This window comes from Pagrus pagrus (genome assembly GCF_965226575.1).
Source record: "Pagrus pagrus genome assembly, chromosome: 8".
In the NCBI taxonomy this organism is placed as follows: Eukaryota; Metazoa; Chordata; class Actinopteri; order Spariformes; family Sparidae; genus Pagrus; species Pagrus pagrus.
The window spans coordinates 17843135-17868615 of NC_140192.1; the positions used below are offsets into that span (position 1 = coordinate 17843135).

The window sequence follows — 25481 nt, forward strand, 5'->3', positions numbered from 1 at the left end:
GTATGGAAGTGTGTTTGTGTTCTCAAATTCTCGCAAAGAACCTGCCAAAACATCTGGAAAAAAACAGAGTAGACATACGTCCATCTTAGCTTTAATCAATCCAGTTGTTTACACTGGAGGCCAAACATGTACTCCTTGTACTTGTACTCCAGAGGCATGAATACAAAATACATATCATTTTCTAAATCTTAACAGTGGATTTAGTGTTAAGTTACTCTTTAAAGTCCCTTGTCTGATTCTGATCAACTTGCCCAGTAGTCCACCCAGCTCTCCCCTTGTCAGATGTTTTTAAACTCAGCTCAAAAATTAGCTGGGAGAAAATATTTTTGACTTTTGGGTGCACTTCAACAAAATCCGGCCATGCACCTTCAAGCTTCGTCCCTGCCGCCCCCTCTTCTTCCTCTTCTTTTATTGCACTGACATCATTAGAGCTCAGTATCACAGAATATGATTTGCTAAATTCAAAATACATATATTTTCTTACTATTATGGCTATATTAGATTCTCTATGGCTTCTTTTATACCGCTAGCAATTACAGTATTTCTAGTGCACAAGTTCACCACGGTGCCATGCACTTCTACCGTTGTAACAGAAAAAACAGTTGGTCAGTATGAGCCTGATGAATGCGCTCGTCTTTGCTATGAGGGAATGACCTGACAAATACATGAAACATTTCAATGTTGGATTTAACATCTTTTAAAAAAGGCTTGTAACCAGAAATTGGGCTAGCTTCTTTCATTTGTTTGGTCAAGGCAGTGGGCAAAGCCTGTCACAGTGATGCATAGAAACGGCAGCACGTACTGTACCACTGAGGGGTAAATATTGTAAATAAATGTCATAAGCAAAGGCCACGAAGCAAGCTGAATCTGTCTTCAACACACAGGATGCTTGAAGAGGCTACGACTGAGTATTAGCGGCACCTTGCTATTCGTTTATGTTAATACAACATAGTCTTGAAAATACCAAATTTTACTTCAGCTACATTGATCATTTTGGGAATAGTTAACCTGCGTAGCATGTCACTAGTAGCAGTTAGCATTAGCATATTAATATCAGCAATGAGAGCTATCTAGCTACTTTAGCTAGCTCTGACAATTGGTTCACGAAGCTTAAATAAAAATTTTGGAGTTGTAATCATTGATTTTTGAGACTGGTATTAATGTGTTTAAAAATATCAATATTTTTTCAACTCTCAAACAAAAAACTGTTTCTATTCTTTTAGTTGTGTGTGTTTATATAGTCACCTGTTGGTTTTATATGTGTATCCCTCCTAAAATCACATAAATAAAAATTAAAGTGAATAAATATCAACATTTGATTAAAAGAAATCTAATAAAAATTATGTTTTCATTTGGCTGATGCTGATATATCATCTTATCTGCACTTTATTACAGCTTATTTATTTGGATCCCTATTATCCACCACGGAGGTAGAAGCTATTCTTCTTGGGATCCACAACACAATTCAAGACAAGAGCTCTGCTGTGAATCCAAATTTGGTGATGCTAATACAGTGAATCATTTTTTGGTTTTTGAGGTGTTGAATTAACTCAACGGCCTTTTGTTTGTTTGTTGTGTCCCTGAAAATTTTCCATCAAGTGTCTTTCGGTCAGTGTGGATGACTGTCACAATTGTACTGTTTGTTCCTCTTTGTGCCGTTGTGGTTTTCCTTTGTCACATTACGTCCTCATGACTCGTTAATAAATGTCCTCTTACCACATGACATAACTATGCCCTGTTTGGGACTGATACACCAGCAAGTGAGACAGCCAACACTGATACACAAGTGAAACTGAGTCGGCATTATGTGACTGACAATCATCATTTTATACATTTTTGAGGCAACATTAGGCAGCTAACTGATGTACAGGGTCCAGGCAGTCGCTGCCTAACTACTGGTGTATCAGATGCAAAATAAACACAATTGTGTCAGCTAGCAAGAGGAAAAGTGGCTGAAATTATTACGTCAAAAGGAGGAACACTACAGACTAAATGCCTGGATATTTCTGAACTTTATGAAGTGTACTACTGTACAGATTAGTAAGAGTAACTGGAGTATTGAAACTATATTAAACTATAAAGAGGAATAAAGATGTGGAAGGAAGAGGTAATAATGTTATAAACTCTTCAAGCATCCTCTATCAAATCTGTTTCATCTGTTTGTACATTTCAGCTGACCAGATCTTATAAATAAACTCTAATAGCAGGAGCAGGTGAGGGTAAAGTTGTATTACTGCTTTAACAGTCAGAACAAAGCTTGACTCTCCACAGAGAATATATAAAGGGCTACAATCGCTTCCTTTGCTCTGTTAAAAAACAAACCAAAAAAAACCAATAAGTTGTTGCCTGGTTATTTGATCGACGACTGGCTGTCGACTGGATGAGAGTGAAAACAGTCAGCAAAATCAGCCATGGGATCGTCTGTAGTGTCCTGTTTGAAAATGACTGAGCTGCAGAAACTATCCAAGTTGTTCATTCATTTGGTTGTACTGTCAAGACCAGGGTGGGAAACTTTCTTTCAGGGGTGATCAATGAGAGTTTTACTGCTTCAGAGGATTTAGCCACTCTTCAGAGGCTTGAATGGTTAGTGATCAATACAAAAAGGAGATCAGATTTCTGGCTTCTGGCCTGTAATCTGTTTTCGAACAATAAAGGGCCAACCACTGCCTGTATACAGTATAAAGATGGACGACATGACAGCTCCTTTAAAGTGAAGCCAAACATCTTGACTGCCCCCTGGTGGCTGGCTGCAGTACATGTCATAAACACAGCCCCCTCCATGTTAGCAGATGGGATATGGGCCAAACTTGAAACAAAGCACACGTCAAATATGTTTTCTCCAAAGATGATTTCTGTCATTTAAGTATTTATTATCACACTGATGTATGTTTAAATGTTCACTTTTCTGATAGGTCAAAAAGTTTCTATTTGCTAGTAATCATGTGATTTACAGTGAAAGGAAACAAATCCTCGCATTTGCAGCTTAAATCAGCAAATGTTTTGTATTCATACTTGATAACGGACGTTAACCGATTCTGAAAATTGTCACTCATTAATGTTATGCCTAACTAATACAGCACAAGATGAACTTATTGTCCCTTTAATGTTCTATCCAATGATCCAGTTCTTAAAACTATTTGTACTTGCCAGTTGGGGGTTTAACGTTAATGATGATGGTTGGTTACCTGCCAAGTTAACCTCTGAAGCCAGAAAACAAATGTATGTGTCAGTAGTGATTTCCCACCCTGGTCTTTCAGCTCATCTTTTATCCATGCAAGGCGCAGAAGTCGAAGTCTGCGAAGGCTTCCTGCTGCTCATCAGAGAGGATGAAGGGCTTGGAGGGAGGCGACAGGATTGGCTGGAGTCGAGTGAACTCACTGTCAAAGTTGCTCACATCCATGGACTCTTTGATCGATGGCAGGAACGGCGGTTTTACTTTCTTGGCCAGCAGGGCTTCCCAGTCGATGGTCTGAAGAATGAGGACAATGAAGTTATCTCTTCATATTGAATCATATTGTCAACATTTTATTGTAATTTCTGAACAAAATGTATAATACACCCATACATTATGCAGATAAACGAATCGTTAATGTAACAGTATTTAGTCACAAAGATGCCAGCAATCTATAATTTAGTGGTGTGCCCAAAAATGTTTATCACAGACTTGATGGGTCTTGGCAAGTTCAGTCAATGTCTAATCAGTACCTCATTAGCTGTATCAGAAGTATTGGACATGGATTTTAACAAAAGCACAAAATGTCTGCAGAGTTACACATTGGTTCAGAAGTTTAGTAGAAAATTTGTGTTTTCCCCTGTACACACAAAAACTACTGAACCGATTTACACAAAACTTGGATGGAAGATGGGTCAGAATAGACCCCATTCACTTCTGGAGGGACAGATCCTGGAAGTTTTTCTCACTTTCTTTAACATTGCGAGACAGGATGTTTGTTGGCATTTTTGTTAATATCTCAGGAAATAATGCCTGGATCTTGGTAAAAAAAAAACATGTGTATTTAGATAGCTGGTATCTATGACTGGGTGGAAAAGGGGATTGTTGGGCCTTGGTGGAGGTATGTGCTCTACTGAGTGCCATTCTAGTTAAAGACAGTGAGGGAAAGTGATTTACCTCAAAGAATTTCTCTCCTTTGACCTCGTTTGCGTCCCTCTCTCCAGCTCCGAGCCTTTTCAGAGGATTCTTCTTTAACAGCTGTAGACGGATGATCAGTTTGTTAATACTATATATATTTAGAGAACTACCTGGCAGTACTTCTTACTGATATTTGTAGACTTCACCAGAGAGTTTGTCAAAGTTTAGCTGTGTTTATTCTCAGTTTACAACAATCTCCCCCAATTAGAAACTACTAAAAAGTAATGCCAGTTATCACAGTCCCATGAGGCTCTATAATATATCTAATAGATGAGATTATAATATTTAACATCTTTCTGATTGTTACAGCTTTCTGTCCGGGCTCTGTGTCAAAGTTTGACCTTTTGAGCCATAAACATTATTCTATTCAAGATCTTGTATGGGCATAAAATGATAATATATCTAAAAGAGAAGTGAAACTGGGAGGGTAACCTTCTGGATGATGGCGACAGCACCAGGAGGAAGAGACCCTGGATACTGCACATCATCATTGACGATGCTGTCAAACACCTCCTCCTCATCCTCACCAGGGAACGGAGACTAGCAGAGAGATGCTGAGTCAGTGATTTAACTCCTTCATTCAAAGCTTTGAGTGTGTGCAGAAAATCAGTCAAGAGTGATTACAGAAAAATCTTGTATGAGGTGAGTTAAACATGCTTATGGATCTGACGGGGGCACAACTTTAATAATCCACACAGAGAATTAAACTTAAGTGAACAACCTCTCCCACAAGCATCTCAAAGATGAGGACGCCCATCCCCCACCAGTCCACCGCTCGGGTGTAGTTGTCGTCTGTCAGGACCTCAGGAGCCAGAAACTCGGGAGTCCCACAGAAAGTCGACGTCCGATCTCCGTGACCCATCCCTGCCAAAATATTACCCGCTGAGTTAGAGGTGTTGTCACTGAAGAATCATCGAGTAAGAGTTTTGAGTTAGGTTTAAATCAAGAATAATTTAAAGTTAAATTAATTCACCTTCTTTACATAGTCCAAAGTCTGTGATTTTCACAAATCCATCTGCATCCATTAACAGGTTGTCCAGCTTCAGATCTCTGTGTTAAAAACACGCAGTCAAACTAAATTACCTGAATCTACAGTTTCTGTACAGTGACATGACACCACTTTGACAGTTATGACTCACCGATAGATGATTTTATTCAGATGCAGGAACTCTAAACCCAGCACGACACAAGCGGAGTAAAACCTGCACAACATCAACAGATTTGAGATTATAAGGATGAAAATGACCACAATCAATGTGCCACATAAATATCTGTAGAAAAATAAAAAAGTAGGAATGTTTCCTTGATGTACCCTACTGAGGAAAAAACTCCCTTTACTGTCTCTCCCGAACATAAAGCGTCTCCCCTGATGGTTTTTAGGGTCTGTTGATCTTATAGTGTAAGGCTGCTGAAATACAAATACTCTTACAGATCTCTTATTACACAAATATGCTGTTCACAAGAGTAGGAGTAATAGAGCAGTGAGCCTTTTAACAACAGGAGGAAATACGAACCTGGTCTGGGCTTCAGTGAAGACGTTGTTGTGTATGTGGATCATGAGGTCGCCGCCTGGTAAATACTCCATGACGAAGCAGACGTGGTCGCTGGTCTGGAAGCAGCCGTGGAGGTTCACCAGAAACGGATGTCTAGATGCGTTGATCATCTCAAAGATCCTCTTCTCACTCATAAGGCTGCAGAATAACGCCTCAGATTAACACTTACTCTAAGTTTAATACATTTCCTAACTTTGACTGAATGTCTTGAATATGGTATAACTGTTTCTTGTAAAGTTTTAAATTGTCCTTATTTTGCTGTAATAGCTTCGCTTATGTGCTGACAATGAAAACCATCCTTTTCTCAAGGTGGATCATTTGAATGTGCTCTAACTAGAAAAACTGCCAAATCTGATTAGTATTACATTTGAAAAGGTCCATTTTCCCAAGTTACAAATGGACCTGTCTTCTACTGACCCCTATATAACTGTTTGCAGCACTACTTTTATGTAACCCAGCTCTCTTGCACACACCTGTCCACCTCATCACGAGTCACAATGTCTTTTTTCTTCAAGGCTTTGATGGCGTACAGTTTTCCTGTCTTCTTAAACTCTGCCAGCAGGACCTAGACAGAAACCAAACCACTGAGGACAAACGCAAAACGACGAAGTTTTGATCAAACATGACGAGCTTAAGGGAAAAACTTTACAACTGTTACCTTCCCAAAGTGTCCTCTGCCCAGAACTGAAATATATTTATAGTCTTCCATCTGCATCCTTGTGAAAAAAGACAAAGAGAGAAAATAAAGGCCTTGCTTCACTCTTAATTTTTACAGTATATAAGATAAGAAGTGTATGAGTGTGTACTTTAGAGCAGATACAGGCTGATCTTCACTCCCTTCTGTGTTGTTTATGGATGACTGCAAATAAAGACAAGTGGGACATTTTACCATTCAGTCACATCTATGATTCTATGATTCACTATATCAGATCTTTTTTCCAATCATGAAAGAAACTGATACTGCAATCCAAATAAAAATGTTTTCATTTTGATTAACTGTTCTTTTGAATGGTAAAATAAAGAAACATGAGTTTCTGAAACACGTTTCTATCAAACATGACATTCTTGAGGACACAAGAATATTTGAAGCCTTTGGTTTTAAGATCAGAGAAAAAACAAACCTACAGAAAACATTCATGTATTTAGCCACGCTTGCAGAGCACTGCTGTGCTTTATGCAGCCTCAAAGTGCTTATAGTGTTCATTCGTCTTTTTATTACATATCTATGATACTGGAGATCATTTAGGCTTTGCTTTTGCTTTCACTTTGGATAAAAGTATAAGGGAAAGAGAAAACATCCAAAATTCAAAGTGTAAGGACATGTCCTTTATGGCAGGTTTCTCAGAAATAATTTACCAGATCTTCTTGCAGTGCAGGCACAGATGAGGTTTTGTGTGCTGTGGTGATGATGGTGGAGGTGTTCTCTCCCTGGTTGAGGCTGGTGGGGGAGGGCTGATCATCATCAGTGATGCTGAGTCTGATTCCTGGAGCTTCGCTGCATAACACGAACAAGACAAGACAACAAAATAATGGCAACCCCAACAGTCATGGACCCACAACTTGATTCAAACTGGGTCCACTCACACTAATGTTAAACTTGGCTGCTAAACAGTAATTCTTTGTCATAAAATAAAACCCCAGAGCCAAACAATAAACAAACATACTATTGCACAGGATGCTACATAGCCAACTGGGAGTTAGCACAGTTTTGTCAGAGGTTTACACTAAGCGCTTTTATTCAAGTGTTTCTTTTTGGGTTGAGAAATCTCTCCTACTTGTTAATCTAAATAAACACTGTTTTCTATTTTAACTTTTTAAGTGAGGCTCTGAATTTAGGAATTTTACTTGTACTAGAGTATTTTTACAGCGTGTATTCCTTCTTTCATTTGAGTAAAGGATTTGAATACTTCTTCAACCACTACACCTGCTACCTAACACTATGTCAGATCGTGCTTTGATGCTCAGATTATTTCTGACCTTGGCAGTGGAGTGTTGGTCTGAGGCTCCTTCTCAGTTGGACGTGGGGTGTTGTTGGCCACAAGGTCGGGGTTCGTAGAGAGGGTCGAGCTGAACGTGGTGAAGGAGCTGTAGCGAGGGAGGATGCTCATCATCAGATGACCCCATGTGGCAAAATTCATGTTCATCTGGGCCGCTCTGAGGAAGTTCTTCCCTGAGGATGAAATGAATCGTACATAAACAAATTGACCCACAGGTTAAAAGAGTGAAGAATTGATCCTTTAGGTTGTTTATCTGTACCTCTCTCTTTAGTGAAGATGCATCGCTGACGTCTCAGTTTCGGCTGCCGCTCAACAACAGTGTCAATGAATTGAAGCTGTAAAAAATCCAAAACGTAATAATTTGTTTGGGGACATTCATTTCTGTTTATGCCTCGATTCCTTAACATTTTATATGATACCTTTATCTGTTAAATTGCACAATTGATACCATGTGTATATTAACAACTTTAAAAAATGACATTTAAACATTAAGATAGACAAGACAGCAAGAAAATGTTAAGTATGTTTCAGCCCAGTAAAATTAACACAACAGCTTCAGGTCAGTATGAAAACAAGGTTTTCATTATTTTCCATGTTTAAATTATTACATTTCCAGACAATATAATGCTTTGAATTCTTGTAAAATATCAAATATATTTTGTATTTCTCTATGAGGAGAACACTAAAATTATAATTTCACTATCAGAGTTTCTCCTCCCCAGTTATTAGATCATCACAAAAGCCTGATGAGACATTATGGACATGTCATCGTGTGCACCTTGGCGTGGAGGATGCCCTGTGGCTCCAGACTGAGTTCCTGGTTGTGGTTTGGCTTGTCCATCATCTCCTCCAGTCGCAGGATCTTGAGTGCACACATTGCCCTCTGGTCCCGCCAGAAGACACCGACCTCCAGCTCTCGAGACTATCAGCAATGTGACAGCAGACACAACAAGCACACGATCATGAACACAATCAGTAACTGACAACTGTCAATTCATCGAAAACAGAATTTGACTGAGAGTCTGACTGGGGTTTATACAACTTATTCATGAAGTAGAGGATAAACTTGGACCTTGAGTGTTTGATACACTTCTGTTTCAAGTCATTGAAACATGCAAACAAAATACTTTGGAGAACTTGTATCATGACATGAACATACTTTAAGTTGATCCCTTCCTGTACATTTTCTGTTTATCAAATGATGCCGTATCTGTGATGACAGAGTATCTGCAGGTATTAGGGAGACACCTGCTGGTCAGAGACAGAACTACAACAATAATCAACCAGTGTTGAACATGCAGTATGTGTATGAAAAGTGGTGGTAAAAGTATCTGATATTTTACTCAAGAAGAAAATAGCAATACCGCAATGTAAAAGTAGTCCCTTACAAGTAAAACTATTGCAATACAAATGCTACTTTAGTAAACATGTCATCAGCAAAATGTACCTTAATGATTTAATTCAGTACTTGAGTAAATTAATTTGCTATATCCACCACTGAACTGGTCTAAAACCCTCTGTCTATACGTATTTGGCTTTTTCAGAATTATAAACATTATTCTTTTTTCACGTGCTCTGTTAGATTAGGGCCTCTTTTTTAAATGCAACTCTTCCTACTGTATGTCGAGCGCCTGTGTATATTTCCCGTGTACTGTCTTTCCTGCACTGTGCCCTTGTAAAGTCTGTAAAGTCCTGTAGTTGCTGTATTATATGTGTCAGCACATACATCGTTACCACAGCCGGTAAGCTGCTGATGCTGTGTGTATCTGCACCAGTGTCACAGAGGCCAAGTCCAGCACATTCATCACACAAGGAGAACATATTGTCTTTGATCTTCAGTTTTTCCATGGTGCCTTGTGTCTGTAACTCAACTTATTTCAGGTTGAAACAGGATGGTCTGGAGGGAAGTAAATACACAGGAAAGACTGCTTGAACGTGGGCGGTGTGGATCAGATTGAACATGAAAAAATGACTCACAAATACTGGAAGCTGTAAAGGGGGCTCAAATGATAGGAAATCTGTGGTGGAGCCATTGTTTGAGCTTTACCTTCCATTTCTAGATCACAAACTTGCCAATTCAACTGACAGACCTTAATACAGACTGCAATTTCTGTCATGTGATTGACTTGTAACAACATGTTTACTAAGCCATTTCATAAACAGCTTAATGATACCGGTTGTCCAGGATCCCCTGGTTATCCAAAGAAAGGCAGACTTAGCTGTGTTTGTGATACGAGTCAATGGAGAAGCTCTCTTCTGGGTGTTTAAAATCTGAATATGATGACTGCAGTATTATGATATAGACGCTGATACTGTGGCGTGTAAACACCTGATCCAGGTTTTGTCTGTCATGTTCACCTGAGGTATGTTTGTTAAGAAAACTAAAGATATAATGAGTAACAAAGTAATCTGATCTCAAAAGGTCCAATGAAGCTGGCTAAAGCGTCATCCTGTTTGCTGAAGAAGACCTTAAGATGGAGTCGAAAGGTCCGAAAATCTATCAAGTCTTAAGATGTCTGTTTAAGATGTCAAAGTCAAACGCACGCCCACACTGAAGCATTAGATCAAACCCCCACATCATGTTGGAAACATGTCCACAGGGAGGTGAAAAAACAGGTTTCTCTGTGTTTCATGTAAAAGTCATACACTCAGTGATCAAGTTTAGGGCACAGGAATATCAAAATGGAAATAATAGTGTTCTTCAAGTGTAAACATACTCAGACTGACTGCATATCTGTGACTACACTCACCCGCTCCAGCTGGATGCAGAACGTCTGATCCCAGCTCAGCCTGCTGACGGCTGCCCAGCGTGTCCGGCCGACCACTCTGGTGTCCAGCCTGAGCACCGCACTGACCTCAGCTGAGAGACAGAAAATAACACGCCACTGAAACCCAAAAATCATAAACTGATTAACCTGTTAGTTGACTACAGTATGAGCATCTTAGTCTTGTTTTTTTGCACATCACAATAGCAGTCAGAGAGTTCAAGTTAATTTTTCATTTTAACTGTGAACTAGTTTCAACAGTTAAAACTAAATGTTTTTTTCTGGACAAGAGTATAAAACTGACAAAAACCTCTTAAATGTACGGGTCCATTAAACCCTGAGTATTAATAATAAAGTGCTCTGGCTTGTGGCAGTGTGGATTTTTAGTTTCAATTAACTCAAAGCTACATTCATCGGCTCTTTTTGTCCACTTTAAGGCAAAAAACCTTCACAACAAGCTGGCAGGCACACAACCCTGACATGTCATCTAATCAGCGTTGCTGTAGCTACCAGCGAATTTCCCGTACTTCCACATCAAGCAGACATGGGCAATCATCATGGCATCAAACATCATGTTTGTGTCCACCTGATGAGTCAAAATTCAGTCTTTTTAGGTCTGGTTTGTTCTCCACCAACTCCTGAGAAAAATATATGACTCCTGCTGCTAGATGTTCCACTTTCTTGTCTCTATCTGCTGTTTTCTGCTGGGCTGGTAGCGTACTGCAGGTTTATCAGAGTTTGCCAGTTGAAAACAGCCGCTGATGCTGCTGGAAACAACGCTGCTTTGAGACTTAAAGTAAACGTGTGTAAAATTACAACAAGGAAATAAAAAGAGGCAAAGATTTATGTGAATTCCGGCATAGAGGGAGGAGGACTCAAATGTAGACAACCACATATACAAGTAAGGAGCTGGTGGGAGAAAGGGACATCGACTAAAAGCAGTGGTCACAAACAGGCTTATAAATTGGCAGTACGAAAAGGCTAACAAGAAGGCACGACCGGTGAACAGATCAAACAGCATAACAACAAACAGGAACCAGTAACAAGGAAGCAGGAGCAGGTATACATATACACACAACTGACTGATGACAGCAGGTGTGCTGGCAGGTGGAGGAACAGCAGCAGCAGAGAACAGAAGTGATGTAGAGACGAACAGGAGAACAGGGGACTTATCTGATGAAACAGATACATCTGTGACTGTGAAACCCTCTGTAGAACTGTGAAGTACTGAGCATTTTCATCACACGTTAAACTGAATGTAGTCATCTGACTCATCGTTTAAGAATATTGATTAGCTGCGTTTTAATTAAGTTCACCTGTGTAAGAAAAGCAATGAACAGCAATAACGGCCCTTTAATTCCCTAATTAAGAAGTTGCTTCTACGCACTTTACTCTCGGTGTCCAGGGTTTCTGTTTTATGTTAATGTGCTGAATAAGAGCACCAGCTTAATATCACATTAGTTTGGGTCACTCCGGCTGGATTCAAACCTGAAAATGTAATCCTTTTAATGGCATGCTATTCCCACTGAGCCATACAGGGAAACTCAACAGTGAATGAGTAATTGTCCTTTTTCTAAAGCTCAAAAAATATTTATAATCAGTTCATATTTGTTTATAATTTGTCTTCTCTGTTCTGAAAATAGCAAGTAAATGTCATGCCATTTAGCAAATGGATTTTTAAGATGACATCCTTCCAGCATCCTTGGATATGGAGGATTTAGTGGAATAAAATGTAATAAGCGCAATGATAGTAATACAAGATTAACCTTTACCAAAGTGTTTCATACTTTACAACGAGCATGTTTCAGTTTTATTCAAAGGTATTTAAAAATCTGTAAGTAGCAATTGTGTATCCATGTAAACTAAACAACAACAATCAAACAAGCACGTTTAAATGTAATGACCCTACAACTGGATTTTAGTGTTTAATAATTCTATAAATGGTCGTTTCATCTTATGACACTTAATTTTATGGGTTTCCACATTTCATGACAACTTCGAAGGACGTTTTTCTAGACATAGCAATGTGATTTGTGGTTTAATTAAAGAGAAGCTCAATTTAAACCCAACTTATTCATTATTCATTTATCATAGGAAAACATAATTCTCCATAGTTGTTGTGTGCTTGACAAGTAAAAAAATGTTTAATGTTCAGTTGAGCAGCTGTGCATTGACTAAAATACTCTACTGAAAGTAATTGGGGTCAACTGGAAAATGTACCAGTTAAATACCTTTTCAATTCTTTCTATAATTATTAACAAATAACATACATTAACTCTATAGTAGCTATGTAGCTCTATTTAGGATTTATCCAAGAGGATTATTAAGAAATTAAAGACCTGTAAAATAAAACGCTGCTTCTTTACTGTTATTATTCATATTGTTACTTTTTCTTGCTGCAAGATTTAAATTGTACTTGAGTGATAAAAAATTAAATTTCATCCTACTGTTTCTTCAAGCGGAGACACTGCTGAGAAACCAGCTAAACTTTTATCAAAACAGTTAAATGTAAAAACTAAATACTTCAGAAATACCCAATCTCCACTCACCAGAGGGTCCGGGACTCAGATGGTTATCCTGCTCTGAGTTTGTCGAAGGTTTCAGTAAATCCTCACATCCAAGTAGGCTGACTTCAAGTTTGCCTGAAAAAATTATAAAGAAAATGTAATTTTGACGTAAACCCCCCCAGAATATTTGACTCTTAATTAACAACAAGAGCATCTACAATATTATATGCCTACACACGAGTTTTGAAGTGATCGTTACTTCATATACTTACTAAATACTTTCAACTCTACAATGTGTAACCATGCGTGTTTCCAGTGGCTGGTAATGAATCTCAGCTAAGACAGTTGGCTAAAATGAAAGCAGCATTTCAAAATAAAACCCCTCATTTGTCGGCATGAATAAATCTCTCGGACTGAAGCCTTTAATCAGAGCTGTCTGGAGCTGCACACTGAGCATTCACATCCTCATTTTCTTCATTTCGCTGTAGTGCTAACAGCTGTGGAGCAGAAAATCACCCCGAGTGTTCTCCCCGCTCTGAGACTCGCTCTCATTATTCGCTGCCAACAGAGCAACTATAGGATTTGTCTCCTTGTTACATCATCAAAAGGCCTTTTTTCTGCCTTTTCTGCCTCATGCAGGGAGAGACCAGCTTACAACTGAACTGTCCAAAACCAACAGATTACATGTCCTGATTATCCACTGCCAGAGGTCAGCGTATGGTAAACCATGTTCAAATACTGGGCGTGCATGATACTAATGAGAACGGCCACATATTTGAGGGAAATAAGGGAAAAAATTGAACTTGCAATTACCCTCTTAGAAGTAAATCTGGTTTAAAAAATTTCATTTTCGACATTTTTTAAGGTAAACTGGTGCTGTGCAGAATCCAAAACCTACAAATCAAGCTGAACATGACAGAAAATGCCTGACCGAGTAAACCTGAAGTATTAGAGTGGTCCTCTTTCCTATAATGACGTACACTCATACAAACTTTACAAGTGACTGGAAACTAAAAATGCAGAGAAATCCATTTCTAAATCCGCAATTTGATCTTTTTTGCCAGCATTGTTAAAAAACAGTAAAATTGCAATGATACAGACCAGTCAAGGAGGCAGGCCTGATAGAGAATATGGAAGGGGAGGTCGACAGGGGACATTCAGGTCTGGAGCTTTGTGGAGACAGGGGTCCCTCTGAATGGTCGACCCCCCCTTCAGGCTGCTGTAAAGGCTCCTGGTTGTTTTCCTTCAGGCATTTCTCCAGGGACAGCCGCAGAAGATCCAACTTCTGGGAGGACTCCTGCACCCGGGACTGAGCCTGACGGGTAGATAAACATTGTGTTGTTATGTTTGGTCTTTTTAAACATAGTGCTGTTTGATATTTTGGGATACGGTTAAAGTAGCTCCATTTGGAACAGAAGCTTGTTTTCCAGACTTAAATCCTTTTAACTAGGATTGATTTTTCCTTTTATTTTGTGCTTTTAGTTTTATATTAGATTTTAGCTAATCAGTGTCCTTTGGCACAGCGGAGATGCCGCTCTGAGCAAAACTACACAGACAGTAAACATTAATTTTGTTGTATATTTGATGTTTTCAGTTAACCCTTAAAGGACCACACTGTGTGGGTGTCGTTCGATGTCTGAGGTCATTCAATACAAATCACGAACACTTTATAAGCCTGGTTTCCATTCATTTCTATGTAAAAATCCAACGGCAAACTGCGCAAATCATCTTCTGTTGTTTAATCTATCTAATCTATCTTTCTATCACATTGCAGACCTGATTGCACAACTCAAGTTTCAAGACACAACAACACATTAAAATCATCATTCTGGCTCCCCTGTACTTGAACTACTTTAAAAACAAAACTGATTAAATGTCCTACCTCCGCCAGTGCCTTCTGGTCCAGTGAAGAGATTCCCTCCAGCTGCTTCACCACATCTTTGGCCAGAACCAACGCATCTGTCTCTCTCTGCATGTAGTGCTCCAGCTCTGCCAAACGAGCATCCACAGGACAGACAGCGACTGGAGAGATCCCTGAGATCAAGAGATGAACAGGGAGAGAGAGTACTTCAGTATGAGAGAATTTATTTCAGATGAGCGATAGAGCCTCACTGAAAATCTTTTCATTTCTGCAATCAATATTTATAAAGCTGAAGTGAGCCGTTTTCTCTAAAATGTCACTGTGCTCCAGGCAAAGGTCTTAACATTACATTTTTTATGTTTCTGGCATTCAGCTGACACTTAGCCTAAATGTATGAAAGCTCTGACTGGGAATAAAACCCTTCACCTGTCGCTAAGTTAATTTAAGGAGACAAGCACTGGAGAAAAAGGATATTTCATCAAATGTGCTACTTAAGACTAAAAGAATCCTTGTTTTTTTCACATGTTGCTTGGGGCTTTGGTAATATTGACTCATAAATGTCTAGTTTTAAAATCTGGATCCATTCATCATGATTTTCCTGGAGAGATTTTTCGATTCTCTAAAGAAAAACAAATAGTTTACTGGGAGAGGATCGACACCGTTTAATACTTTCTGGTGGTTTCTGAATGTTATATTTTTGTATGGGATGTAAGGAAAGGCATTCACTATATATCTAGATTCTCAACATTTTTTAATCAAGTCCTGCATATGTTTTTTGGGTTGTGGAAACTGAAATAGTAGAGCTTCATTCTGTGGGCAAAAAACAGCACTATTTAATCATAAACTGATACTTTTCCTATGTAAAGATGATGACGTGGTGAACAACACAGTGGCACTGAGTGTTATGTCTAAAGCACCCTAATGTGTTAACATCTGCTACTTTAAATTTAGCTGACACTTGGAAACACGGTGAATTAAACTGCCTGCAATAGTAGAGAGGACTTTACTTCCCGGCAGATCCCAACATTATGAGGAATCAATGAGAGGAAAGCAGGTCAGGGGTCAGGGAAAGGAAACATGAGCCGAGGAAACAAAGTGCAGAGTTACTTGTTTCATATTTCATACTCTCTCTGTCAAGCCAGGAATCATTTAGCAAGTGTTAGTTTCAGAGTTTTCAAATGGCACGCATCTCCAGTTTGGAATTAAAAGTCACATTTTCTCTCCGTCTCTACAATTGCCGTTGTGGTGGTTTCACTTTCCGATTAATACAAATAACAGCCGCAAAGATGACAGTTGGCAGGAAGCACGGTTCAACCAGTATGGGGTTTTTCATACCAGCACTGATAATTCTGAACTGAAGTTTCTAACAGGCAGTATTTTACCATCTGAACTCTGGCATTTTAAAACCGAAAACCTGCACTTTCTCACAGGAAATGCTTTAGAAACATCCTGATTGCTTTCAAGACCACTAAATCTTTACTGAAACTAAAATAGTACATTTGTTTTGCAGCTTGTTACAGTTTGTCAACCCAAACCTCTTCAAAGAAGAAGAAGCACTGTCATCTACTACTGTCTTTAATTTAACTGAAGAATTTATCATAGCTTAACATTAAAAACAACAGGAAAGAACCAAGATGAAGATTTCTTCCCCATAACCTCACCTTTTCAATTCATTTTCCATTCAGTTCTCAACTGTTTCACCTTTTGGCTCCCAAAAGTCTTTGTGAGCTAGGATCCCCAAAACAGAGGAAGGACACTGACCTCTGACACCAAACTGTTAGGAACAAACTGCCACATTGCACAAAAACCCCATGGCATATAGTATCTACAAAGACTTATTGAACTGGTTATCAATCCCAATGACTCACTGATTTCTTTAGCAGATCTTGAGGCTTCCAGTTCTCATAACTGAGTTTCCAGCCAATTTCCATCCTCCATAAGACTTTCAATTATAGATTTAAGCTTCAGAGTTGAAGATGCCCTTGAGGATTTTGAGCCAAAAATGGCATTACTGTTGCATTATTCCAATAAGTTGTTATCTATAATGTTTTCACTTCTTGTTTGGTTTAATGAGCCAGCTTAATACTCTACATTTAGACAATCTGATTGTCACAAAAAAGCCATAAAAAGCCATCATTTCATGCCTCTTTTAGGTTTGTTTTGTTACTAGAAGAAGCTTAGTGGCTGGTAATATCTCTAAGTTTACAAAAACAAGGCATGTCTCAAAATTAAACTATTTATGTATGTAAAAAAGACTTTTCTTGACATTCAGTGGCCCTGTAAGAGGGTCATGGCCCAGGACTCTGACCTCCATGTGTAGATCTGTCCTGGTTGCACCCACCATCACCACCAATACCTCCGCCGCCGCTGCTGCTGCCAGCCTGGGTGACTTTGATAATCTGCAGTCGGATCAGCTCGATCTTGGAGCGGCTATCCTGCAGCATCTGCTGAGCCGTGGACAACATCTGATCCTGGATAACGACATCACATCAAGAGACAACAAGCCCCACTTCATCACCACGTTCTCTCCCTGACAGGTCCGCTGGGATGGGAGCACATTGGTAAACAACACACTGACTGAACACAGCCATGATTTCTCATAACAAGTGGCAGAACATGAGGAAAACAACAGCGACAGTGCTCCACATGTAACCCATTTCCATGCTGGGGAAGAAAAAAAAAAAACAAATGCCAAAGAAGACATGCAGTGAGTGAGAACAATGTGTTCATATCAGGTGTAAACAGTATGACTTTGCACTTCACTAACCTCAGGGTGATGCTCTGCTCCTTGCTGAATAAGGACTAATTTGGCATGCTCTGTGGAGGTGGAGGGGGGACTTCTCGGGTTGCGCCTCTCCACCTTCACTATCCTTGAAACACAAGTCCCCTGATGTTATGGTGCGTTCACACACACTCTGACAGAGGGCTCTTCTTGATGCGGCTCCTACATCTTGAGACCAGGATCACACAGCCTGTCCTCCTGTTTGTTTTTGCCTCCTTGCAGACTCCTCTGCAACATCCCTTTCCCTCTGCATCCTCATCCTCCGCTCTGTAACCAAATCCCTCTCTCTCCGTGTGTGTCTCTCTCCCTCTCTGTCTGTTTTAGGGGGGTTTTCTTCCTGCAGGGGACGTCGGCAGAGTTCCTCTCCAGTGCCAGCACTGCTGCTGCTGCTGCTGCTGCTAGTCCCACAGAGCTGATCGCCTGCTCTGAGCTCGGCATTGGCCGCTGCACGACCACATGTTCCTGCGCTGTCACCAACCAAAAGACAAACACCGAGCTGCTGCTGCTCTCTTCGGGACAAGGCAGAGACGAGCCAGCACCGTTTAGGAGATTTGTTTAACCTGCTCTGACAAGAAGGGGGGTGTGAGAGACATCAATAACCTTTAACTGATCTGTAAACATACATCCGTGGTGCACTGAACACGATCCCGGACATACAGCTAGGTTTACTGATAGCATTATGAATTCCCACTGTGTGCACTTCCGAGCACGCACAGTTAAATGGTTGTTACCTCGTCTTGTTACTCGGTCTATACAGTAACATGTCGACACTTGAAAATACTCATGCCTCACCATATAGTTGTCATAATTACGCAATAAAACGTCCACATGTTTCAGGGTTTCCCTCGCTAAAACAAAACAAAATGTACACCTATTATGTACTCTTGGCTTTGTTTATAAAAAAGAATTAAGTAGCACGCAAGCTACTGGACATAACCTGAACTAAAATATCCTGTTTACTCGGCCTTTTTTTTCTCTTATCAACAAACACTAAGCTCGGGACAAGCTGACTGACAGGCTAATTAGCACTGACCACCAGAAAGAGGCTCCTGCGTCTCAAACCATATTCAGCATCTTTTTTTTTTTTTTTTTTTAAGTGCGCAAGTGCGAGTCGGTCCAACTGAAGGTTTGGCCTGGCCTGGATAAACGTTACTTTTGGCCGCAAATTAATTTTAAAATCGCTCTTGAGAAAAAATATAAGTTGTAATTTGAGGCTCTGTTCATTTTGGGTGTAATTTTAAGAGAAGATGCGATGGTAAATCAGCAAATTGGAGCCGAGTAGTGAGACCTACTTTGAGAGGCGGAGCTCGCTCTCTTCTCCATTCGGCGAGGCGCGTTCGTAATGAAAGGAGCGCGTGAGCAGCGCTTGCTGTGACTTCCTCGCTCATCGGCAGCTACATTGTGTGGAAAGCAGCACGTTGTTGGCTTCTGCACGCCGAACTTTACGCCGAATTACCGCTCTCCTGTCCAGGGAGAAACCAGATTCAAAGCTACCAGCTATTTTCTCAGACGTCTGTAAGTTACCCCAGCTTGCGAAAACATGTCGGCCTCGGCGGCAAAAGTGAGTAAAAAGGAGCTGAACTCGAACCATGACGGAGCGGACGAAACCTCCGGTAAGGGGAATGGCGGCCTCCTATTCACCGCCATTTTCACTTTCTTCTCTAACATAATTTGCATTGCCAGGGGGTGAGATTTTGTTCATATTTATTTTGTGTATTGCTTGGACTTTGCTTAACGCCACAGGACCCGGTTTGCTGTAGACCACGGCGGCTGCTGCGTGTTTCGAGAAGAGCGGTTAGCTCGCCAGCTAACGCGTTTATTAGCATGCCGTTACTCCTGCCCGCTGTTGTTCAGTTCAGACCGGTGCTGAGAGGCCATGTTAGCTAGTTGATTTAGCATCATCAGCGTGGCCAGTTGTGTCGTTGGCTACTGACTGAGTGGTCGTGAGCGGTGCTGGAGGATCAGTGTTTTGTGTGCTGTTATAAAATCACTTCAAATTAACCAATCAATGTTTACATAGCTGTTGCGGGGTTTAATAACACAAAAGTTTGCCATTTCACTTGGGCATTAGCAGTTAGCCAGCTAGTGTTGTTGTTGTGCTGTTACCTAACGCTAGCTGACGACGTTATGTTTTGTTGCTGGTTTAAAATGCATTTAAATCCACCAGCCCTGCAATCAGTCAAACTATGTAATTTTTATATTTAGACAACAGGGTACAGGACTCGGCCGTATGCGCCACGGTTTGATAGTTAGGGGGGTCTATCCTGGCATCTGTCCTAGCTCTCTCACGTTATCGCGGCTCTGTGTGTGCAGTCAGATGTCCCACATTTAAACCACGCGGCCTTGTCGGTAGCAGCCGGCAGGAAACGGTGAGTGTCTGAGCCGCTAGAGCTGCAGCTATTGGCCGCTCGTATTACCCTAACCTCCGGGGGATCCTGGGTTTTATCATCTTTACAACTAACGCGTACTAACGAGGAATTAGCCATTGGAAACCCCTTAATTATCGGAATAGCAAAACACTTGGACCTCAGTAGTTGTCGGATTTACAGTAAAGTTATTGGCGGCTTTAAAAAGTTACTCACAGGGATGGCAAATTAACATAAACTAATACACACCTAGTTTTGTATGGGCATGAGTAAATACGCACATTTTTTAATTCATGTCCGTATGTTTTTTTTTTTCTTCCGTTTTTGGCGCATTTTAATTTGTATTTAATAAATTCTACATGTTTTCTAACCTTGTTTTTTTTATCTCTCCCCCACAGAGAAAGAGCAGCAAGAAGCAATTGAACACATTGACGAAGTTCAAAACGAAATTGACAGGTAATAAACATTTTATTAACTTATTATAAGTCATGGAGGTTGCACCTTGTCCTTGTTAGGGTTGAGTTTTTTTTCTGCCCAGCAGGTAAATCAAAGAGGTGGTTAGTGGATCTCTTAAAGGAAGAGGAACTAACTGATGAAATCAGATGTTGTAATCTGTGGTTGGTGTGAACATTTGCAGAATCGCCATGTGTCATGGTGCATTGTTACACACTTTTGGACCCTAGAAAAAACGTTAATTGACTTTACGTACAGAACAGAAGAACTAATTTTCTGCCTTGTTCTGTACAATCAATGTTTGTTTTTTCCCCTGCAGGTTGAACGAGCAGGCCAGTGAGGAGATCCTCAAAGTAGAACAGAAATACAACAAACTCCGTCAGCCATTCTTTCAGAAGAGGTCAGAACTGATCGCCAAAATCCCCAACTTCTGGGTCACCACGTTTGTCAACCATCCACAAGGTGAGGAATAAACCATAAAGTTTTTTCTGCCATTCTCTATTGTACGGAAATAATGAAATCACAGTGAAAGTATGTGGGATTTTGACAGTCGCTCAAATCTAAGTCTGGTCTGAATCGGTTTTTCCCTCTGCAGTATCTGCCCTACTGGGAGAGGAAGATGAAGAAGCACTTCATTACCTGAGCCGAGTGGAGGTGACAGAGTTTGAAGACATCAAGTCAGGCTACAGAATAGATTTTGTAAGTATTGTTCGATGCACACGCATGCAACAGGTTCAAGTTTGATTTTATATTCTAACCTGGGTGCATTTTATCTTTTAGTATTTCGACGAAAATCCGTACTTCGAAAACAAAGTACTTTCCAAAGAGTTCCATTTGAATGAGAGCGGGGACCCATCTTCAAAGTCTACAGAAATCAAATGGAAATCAGGAAAGGTATGCATCTTCAGTTTGTCAGCAAAGTGAAATAAATGTCACTGTGATTGTACCTTTTTCTATATGATTACATGTGATAAATAAACTTGATTGATAGAGGGGTGGTTAAGACTTTAGGCTTTTTATTTTTACCTTAAACCAGTTATGTAGCAAATGTAATCTGATTTTTTTATTTATTTTTTTCCTACATGACAATATAGCTGTTTGTTTTCTTTTCTTTATAAACTGAGTTACAATTGTGCCCTAAAGAAATAATTTTGCAAAAGTTGCTATGCTAGCTTTTGACCCAACTCGAATGTTTGCATAGTGGCAATTTTCCATTGGACATTGTTTTGTTTTTTTCCCCATGTGTTTGTAGGACCTGACCAAGCGCTCCAGCCAGACACAGAACAAAGCAGGAAGGAAGAGGCAACATGAAGAGCCTGAGAGCTTCTTCACCTGGTTCACTGATCACGCTGATGCTGGCGCTGATGAGCTCGGGGAAGTCATCAAGGACGACATCTGGCCAAACCCTTTGCAGTACTACCTGGTATGTTTACAACTAGGTTGATATTTCCTTGCTTGTTGCATATACATTTCCCACAGACACTTTCTACAATAGGCAGACAGCTTTTAGCTTTCCTTTTATATACTTCAGTTTTGTCTTTGTGCGGATGTCCCAGGTGCTGTATCTTGCTCGTACAGTGTTTCCAATCAGGGCTGGAAACTTTCAATTAAGTCTGGTAACTGAAAGAAAACTAAGTGCTGAAAGTGTTTGCTATCCATAGGTCCCTGACATGGATGACGAAGAGGGTGAAGGTGAAGACGATGAGGAGGACGAAGAGGGTCTGGAGGACATAGACGAGGAGGGAGATGAAGATGGAGAGGAAGATGAGGAAGATGATGGAGAAGATGGAGAGGTACAGTCACAAAGTCAAAAGGGAGTTTTTAACAGTAGTTTGTTTTCAACACTCACTGACAGACATCTTATTCTTTCAGGATGACGAGGGAGAAGACGACTAAGAAATAACATCTACCCAGACCCTCAACCTTCTATTCCCTGTTGGTTTTTCCACTCACGTTCGGGAGCAAAGGTTTTAATTTTTTTTTTTTTGTTGTTCCTTTTTTTAAAAAAAAAAATCCATGTGTGCTTCATTTTCCATTCTGAGGCTTCACCTGTTGGTGCCATGTTATGTTCTCCTTTGACTCATCTTAGGCCAATGGCACTTTGCCCTGAATTGTGAGTACCATCCCAAAAGTCATCTCAAAAATAATAATAAAAAAATTATAAAAATAGAATCAGCACGGCATCCTGAGTAGAATTTGAAGACAATTCACACAGAATTCCTCCTGTTCAAGGTTGTGTGGTAAATTAACTAAAGCCATGGTGTAGTGACCCAGCGCTAGTTTACCTCTCAATACTTTTTTCCCCCATTTTTTTTTTTTGTTTTGTTTTTTTCAGTTGGGGTGTCGATCCCTTGGAAAAACTGTTATTTTTCCCCAATGTGGTTAACGAGTACCAGCTCATTCCTTTTTGACTTGTAATGTTTTGGGGGAGGGGGGTGGGGTAAGCTGGGGTGGGGCAGGAGTATGTTGGTTATTGGGGAGAGTGGTTATTTTGACACCATTTCTATGGGACTTTTTTTTTTTCATTGTATTGTTTTACAGATATCCATGAGATTTGAAATGACATTTTTAATAAAGAACAAAATGGAAAAAAAACAAGCTTGTAAATTTTGGCCCCACTGCTTCATGGGTAAAACAAACCTGTTATCTCATAGAATTTACATTTAATCACACTTTCCTTTTCCGCTGGGGGGAAAAGAAACTGTTTTAAATTTGAGGTGTACAACTTGCTTTGTTACAATAATAAAACTTACTGTGTTTACACGTGTGGGAGTTTTCAAGTGGGCTTATACAAATGCATTTTAAAAAATAGATTTAGGTTGCAGCAAAGGCACCTAGGTTAATTGTACAGTCAACAGTCAATCAGCTCATGAAGGATTTTGGAGTCATTAGCAGACTCGAAGCAAAGTCTTCTCGTAGAAGACGATCGACGATTAAAGCCAAGAAGGTGCGCTCCGACTCCTCAAAGGTGGTTTTTGTGATCATGTCTGGCCAGTCACTTGGCTGAAAGGCCCAACCTGGAGTGAGAGAACGAAATGTTTTAACAAAAATGAAGACTTATAATGGGCACCACATTATAAAAGATGGCACATGGAGGCAGCACAAGGTTTGCCAGCATTTGATGAGATGACAATGAAAATACTAGCTAAGTCTAACTTTGAGGAAGAAATTTGAATTCATCACTTGCTCCCAAATACTACACCATCACAATCGGCATACATATTTCAGTGTATTCCTAGAGATTTTACTAAACTTTAGCTTTGAATGAAAAATGTATGGCATTATTTGCTCCATAATTTAGCTTTAGTACACTAAATCCTGAAAGTAAAGATGTTGCTTTATTTTGACTTACTGTTCAATATTATTTCCTTCATATATGAAATATAAACCAATACAAGGGCTTAATGTTAATCTTAATTTTAACATTGACATAATAGAAAGTACTTGTTTTATAATTAAGACTTTTTAAAAATCACAACATTGTGGCATAAATAAAACATACGAGAACGTGAATAACTTGGTTATTTTTGGTTTGATTAAGTTATAATCCATACTAATATTACATTCTGATGGTTGTTGTGTAGATATACACACTACTCAAAATTAGATAGGGATATTTCAGTATTTCACTTGATTGTTTATTCTGTGACATATCTGAATATTTTGTGAATATTATATATAGTATATAGTTAGTTGCATATATGCACTGATATCCAAAACTAATTTTCAGTACTGTACTTCACAACTTGGCATACATTTTGTAGACCCAGTTTAAAAAAAAACCAAAAAACAAAACAGTTAAACTTTTAAATCCTTTGTCTTTGTTTGCATTAACTTCCAACATTGTGCAGAATAAGGTTTATTTTTTGGAGGCAAGAGTCATGTCTGTTTCATCTCACAGTACAGAGGTCATCAAAAAAATTAATGAAGTAGATTACTTATTATAAACTGCAGGTTTTAAGATGAATACTGCATTTTTATTGCGCCATTACGGGTTCGTACCCACCTAAATGAGTTTTACAGCGAGGACAGGTGGCCACCGTCCACGAGAACCCGGGGAACCAGGAGAAGTGTTTATCTGCCGGCCAGTGCTGAGTAACGTCAGCTTTTCTGAACGTGATCACCTCAAACTGGTTTCCATGGGGGTTTTCAAAAAGCTGAATGTTAACCCTTCGGCCCCCGATCAACGTGTGGTTCCGGCTGGAGAGCGCCAGCCGGCTGTGGACGTGGTTGATGTCCGTCCCGAACGCCAGCTCGTGTCCACACGCCCGGCACAGTATCAGAGTGGCGGGGCTGGTGTCCCCCTCCTCCGCCGCGGCAGCACACGCCTCACCGGGCTGGTATGCAGCGGGATAAAACAGGAGCACAAAGGAAATATACTGTATTATTAACCTCTCCAGCTGCTTCACTAGCAGCCGCAGGCTCCGCTTGCATGTCATTGCTGCCTCGCACGCACATGGAAGGCTTCTGCTAATGCAAAACTAGCTTAAACTCCTAGCGAGCTACATTGGTGGAGCATCGATGAGTTATCGTTTGGTTGTCAAATACCAATCGAAAGTATCAGATTTATCACGTAACTGTGGTAACTCGGTCAAAGTTCTGACTCGCACTGTTAATACATAACTACATGGTGATTCGTGAACTTACAAGCTGCTAGCTAGTGGTACAATGAGCGTTGGCAAGCTCGGAAGTGCCATGGAAAGAAACAGGAAATGCAGTCATCCCAACCATTTCCTACTCTTAACTGCGCCCATTGCACATTTCTGCACAACAATCATAGTGTAACTTTTAGATGGTTATTAACTTGAGCTGTAACAGAAAAACATTTTCACCATCAGCGAGCTACATTTGAACGCCACAAAAGCCGTTTTTGTGAAACCCTCGGTGACCTCCATCTTGGGTTTCATAGTGTTTTTTGTGACTATTGTTTTCTATTTTTTAAGTTTAGGGACAGTGAGACACACAATATTCAATCAAGTAAAACCTACGTCAGTCGTTTGAGAGGAGATGGGCTCTTAAATGCGTTTTAAAAATGAGTGTATACATT

The 25481-nt window shown here is 40.0% G+C and overlaps 3 protein-coding genes across 8 annotated transcripts; 1 reads left to right on the plus strand and 2 right to left on the minus strand.

The window, feature by feature from the left end:
- Positions 1-75: 75 nt before the first annotated feature.
- LOC311261543 (serine/threonine-protein kinase N2-like) lies at positions 76-20738 on the minus strand. Of its 5 annotated transcripts, none has more exons than XM_084360284.1 (21): positions 20483-20738; positions 17601-18175; positions 17142-17304; positions 14855-15006; positions 14074-14287; positions 13015-13107; positions 10451-10560; positions 8479-8622; positions 7960-8035; positions 7681-7873; positions 7060-7198; positions 6510-6562; positions 6362-6419; positions 6177-6268; positions 5665-5841; positions 5290-5352; positions 5124-5200; positions 4872-5014; positions 4583-4690; positions 4130-4210; positions 76-3469 (listed from the first exon to the last, which is right to left on the minus strand). In XM_084360284.1, the coding sequence occupies exons 3-21, from the start codon at positions 17296-17298 to the stop codon at positions 3266-3268; spliced, it is 2334 nt and encodes a 777-aa protein (XP_084216410.1). In that variant the 5' UTR covers positions 17299-17304; positions 17601-18175; positions 20483-20738; the 3' UTR covers positions 76-3265. The 5 variants fall into 5 exon arrangements, with proteins under 5 accessions (XP_084216410.1, XP_084216409.1, XP_084216411.1 ...); XM_084360283.1 differs by lacking the exon at positions 20483-20738 and adding an exon at positions 18408-18846; XM_084360285.1 differs by lacking the exon at positions 20483-20738 and adding an exon at positions 18649-18663.
- On the plus strand, positions 19003-23195 carry seta (SET nuclear proto-oncogene a). The gene is made up of 8 exons (XM_084360289.1): positions 19003-19228; positions 20380-20437; positions 20754-20896; positions 21030-21133; positions 21215-21328; positions 21687-21857; positions 22096-22227; positions 22307-23195. The coding sequence occupies exons 1-8, from the start codon at positions 19156-19158 to the stop codon at positions 22328-22330; spliced, it is 819 nt and encodes a 272-aa protein (XP_084216415.1). The 5' UTR covers positions 19003-19155; the 3' UTR covers positions 22331-23195.
- On the minus strand, positions 23004-25435 carry LOC311261547 (protein cereblon). 2 transcript variants are annotated; one of them, XM_084360293.1, is made up of 3 exons: positions 25267-25435; positions 24441-24771; positions 23004-23451 (listed from the first exon to the last, which is right to left on the minus strand). In XM_084360293.1, exons 1-3 carry the CDS (start codon positions 25339-25341, stop codon positions 23297-23299), a joined length of 561 nt encoding a protein of 186 aa, XP_084216419.1. In that variant the 5' UTR covers positions 25342-25435; the 3' UTR covers positions 23004-23296. The 2 variants fall into 2 exon arrangements, with proteins under 2 accessions (XP_084216419.1, XP_084216418.1); XM_084360292.1 differs by having other exon boundaries at positions 24441-25424.
- Positions 25436-25481: the final 46 nt, after the last annotated feature.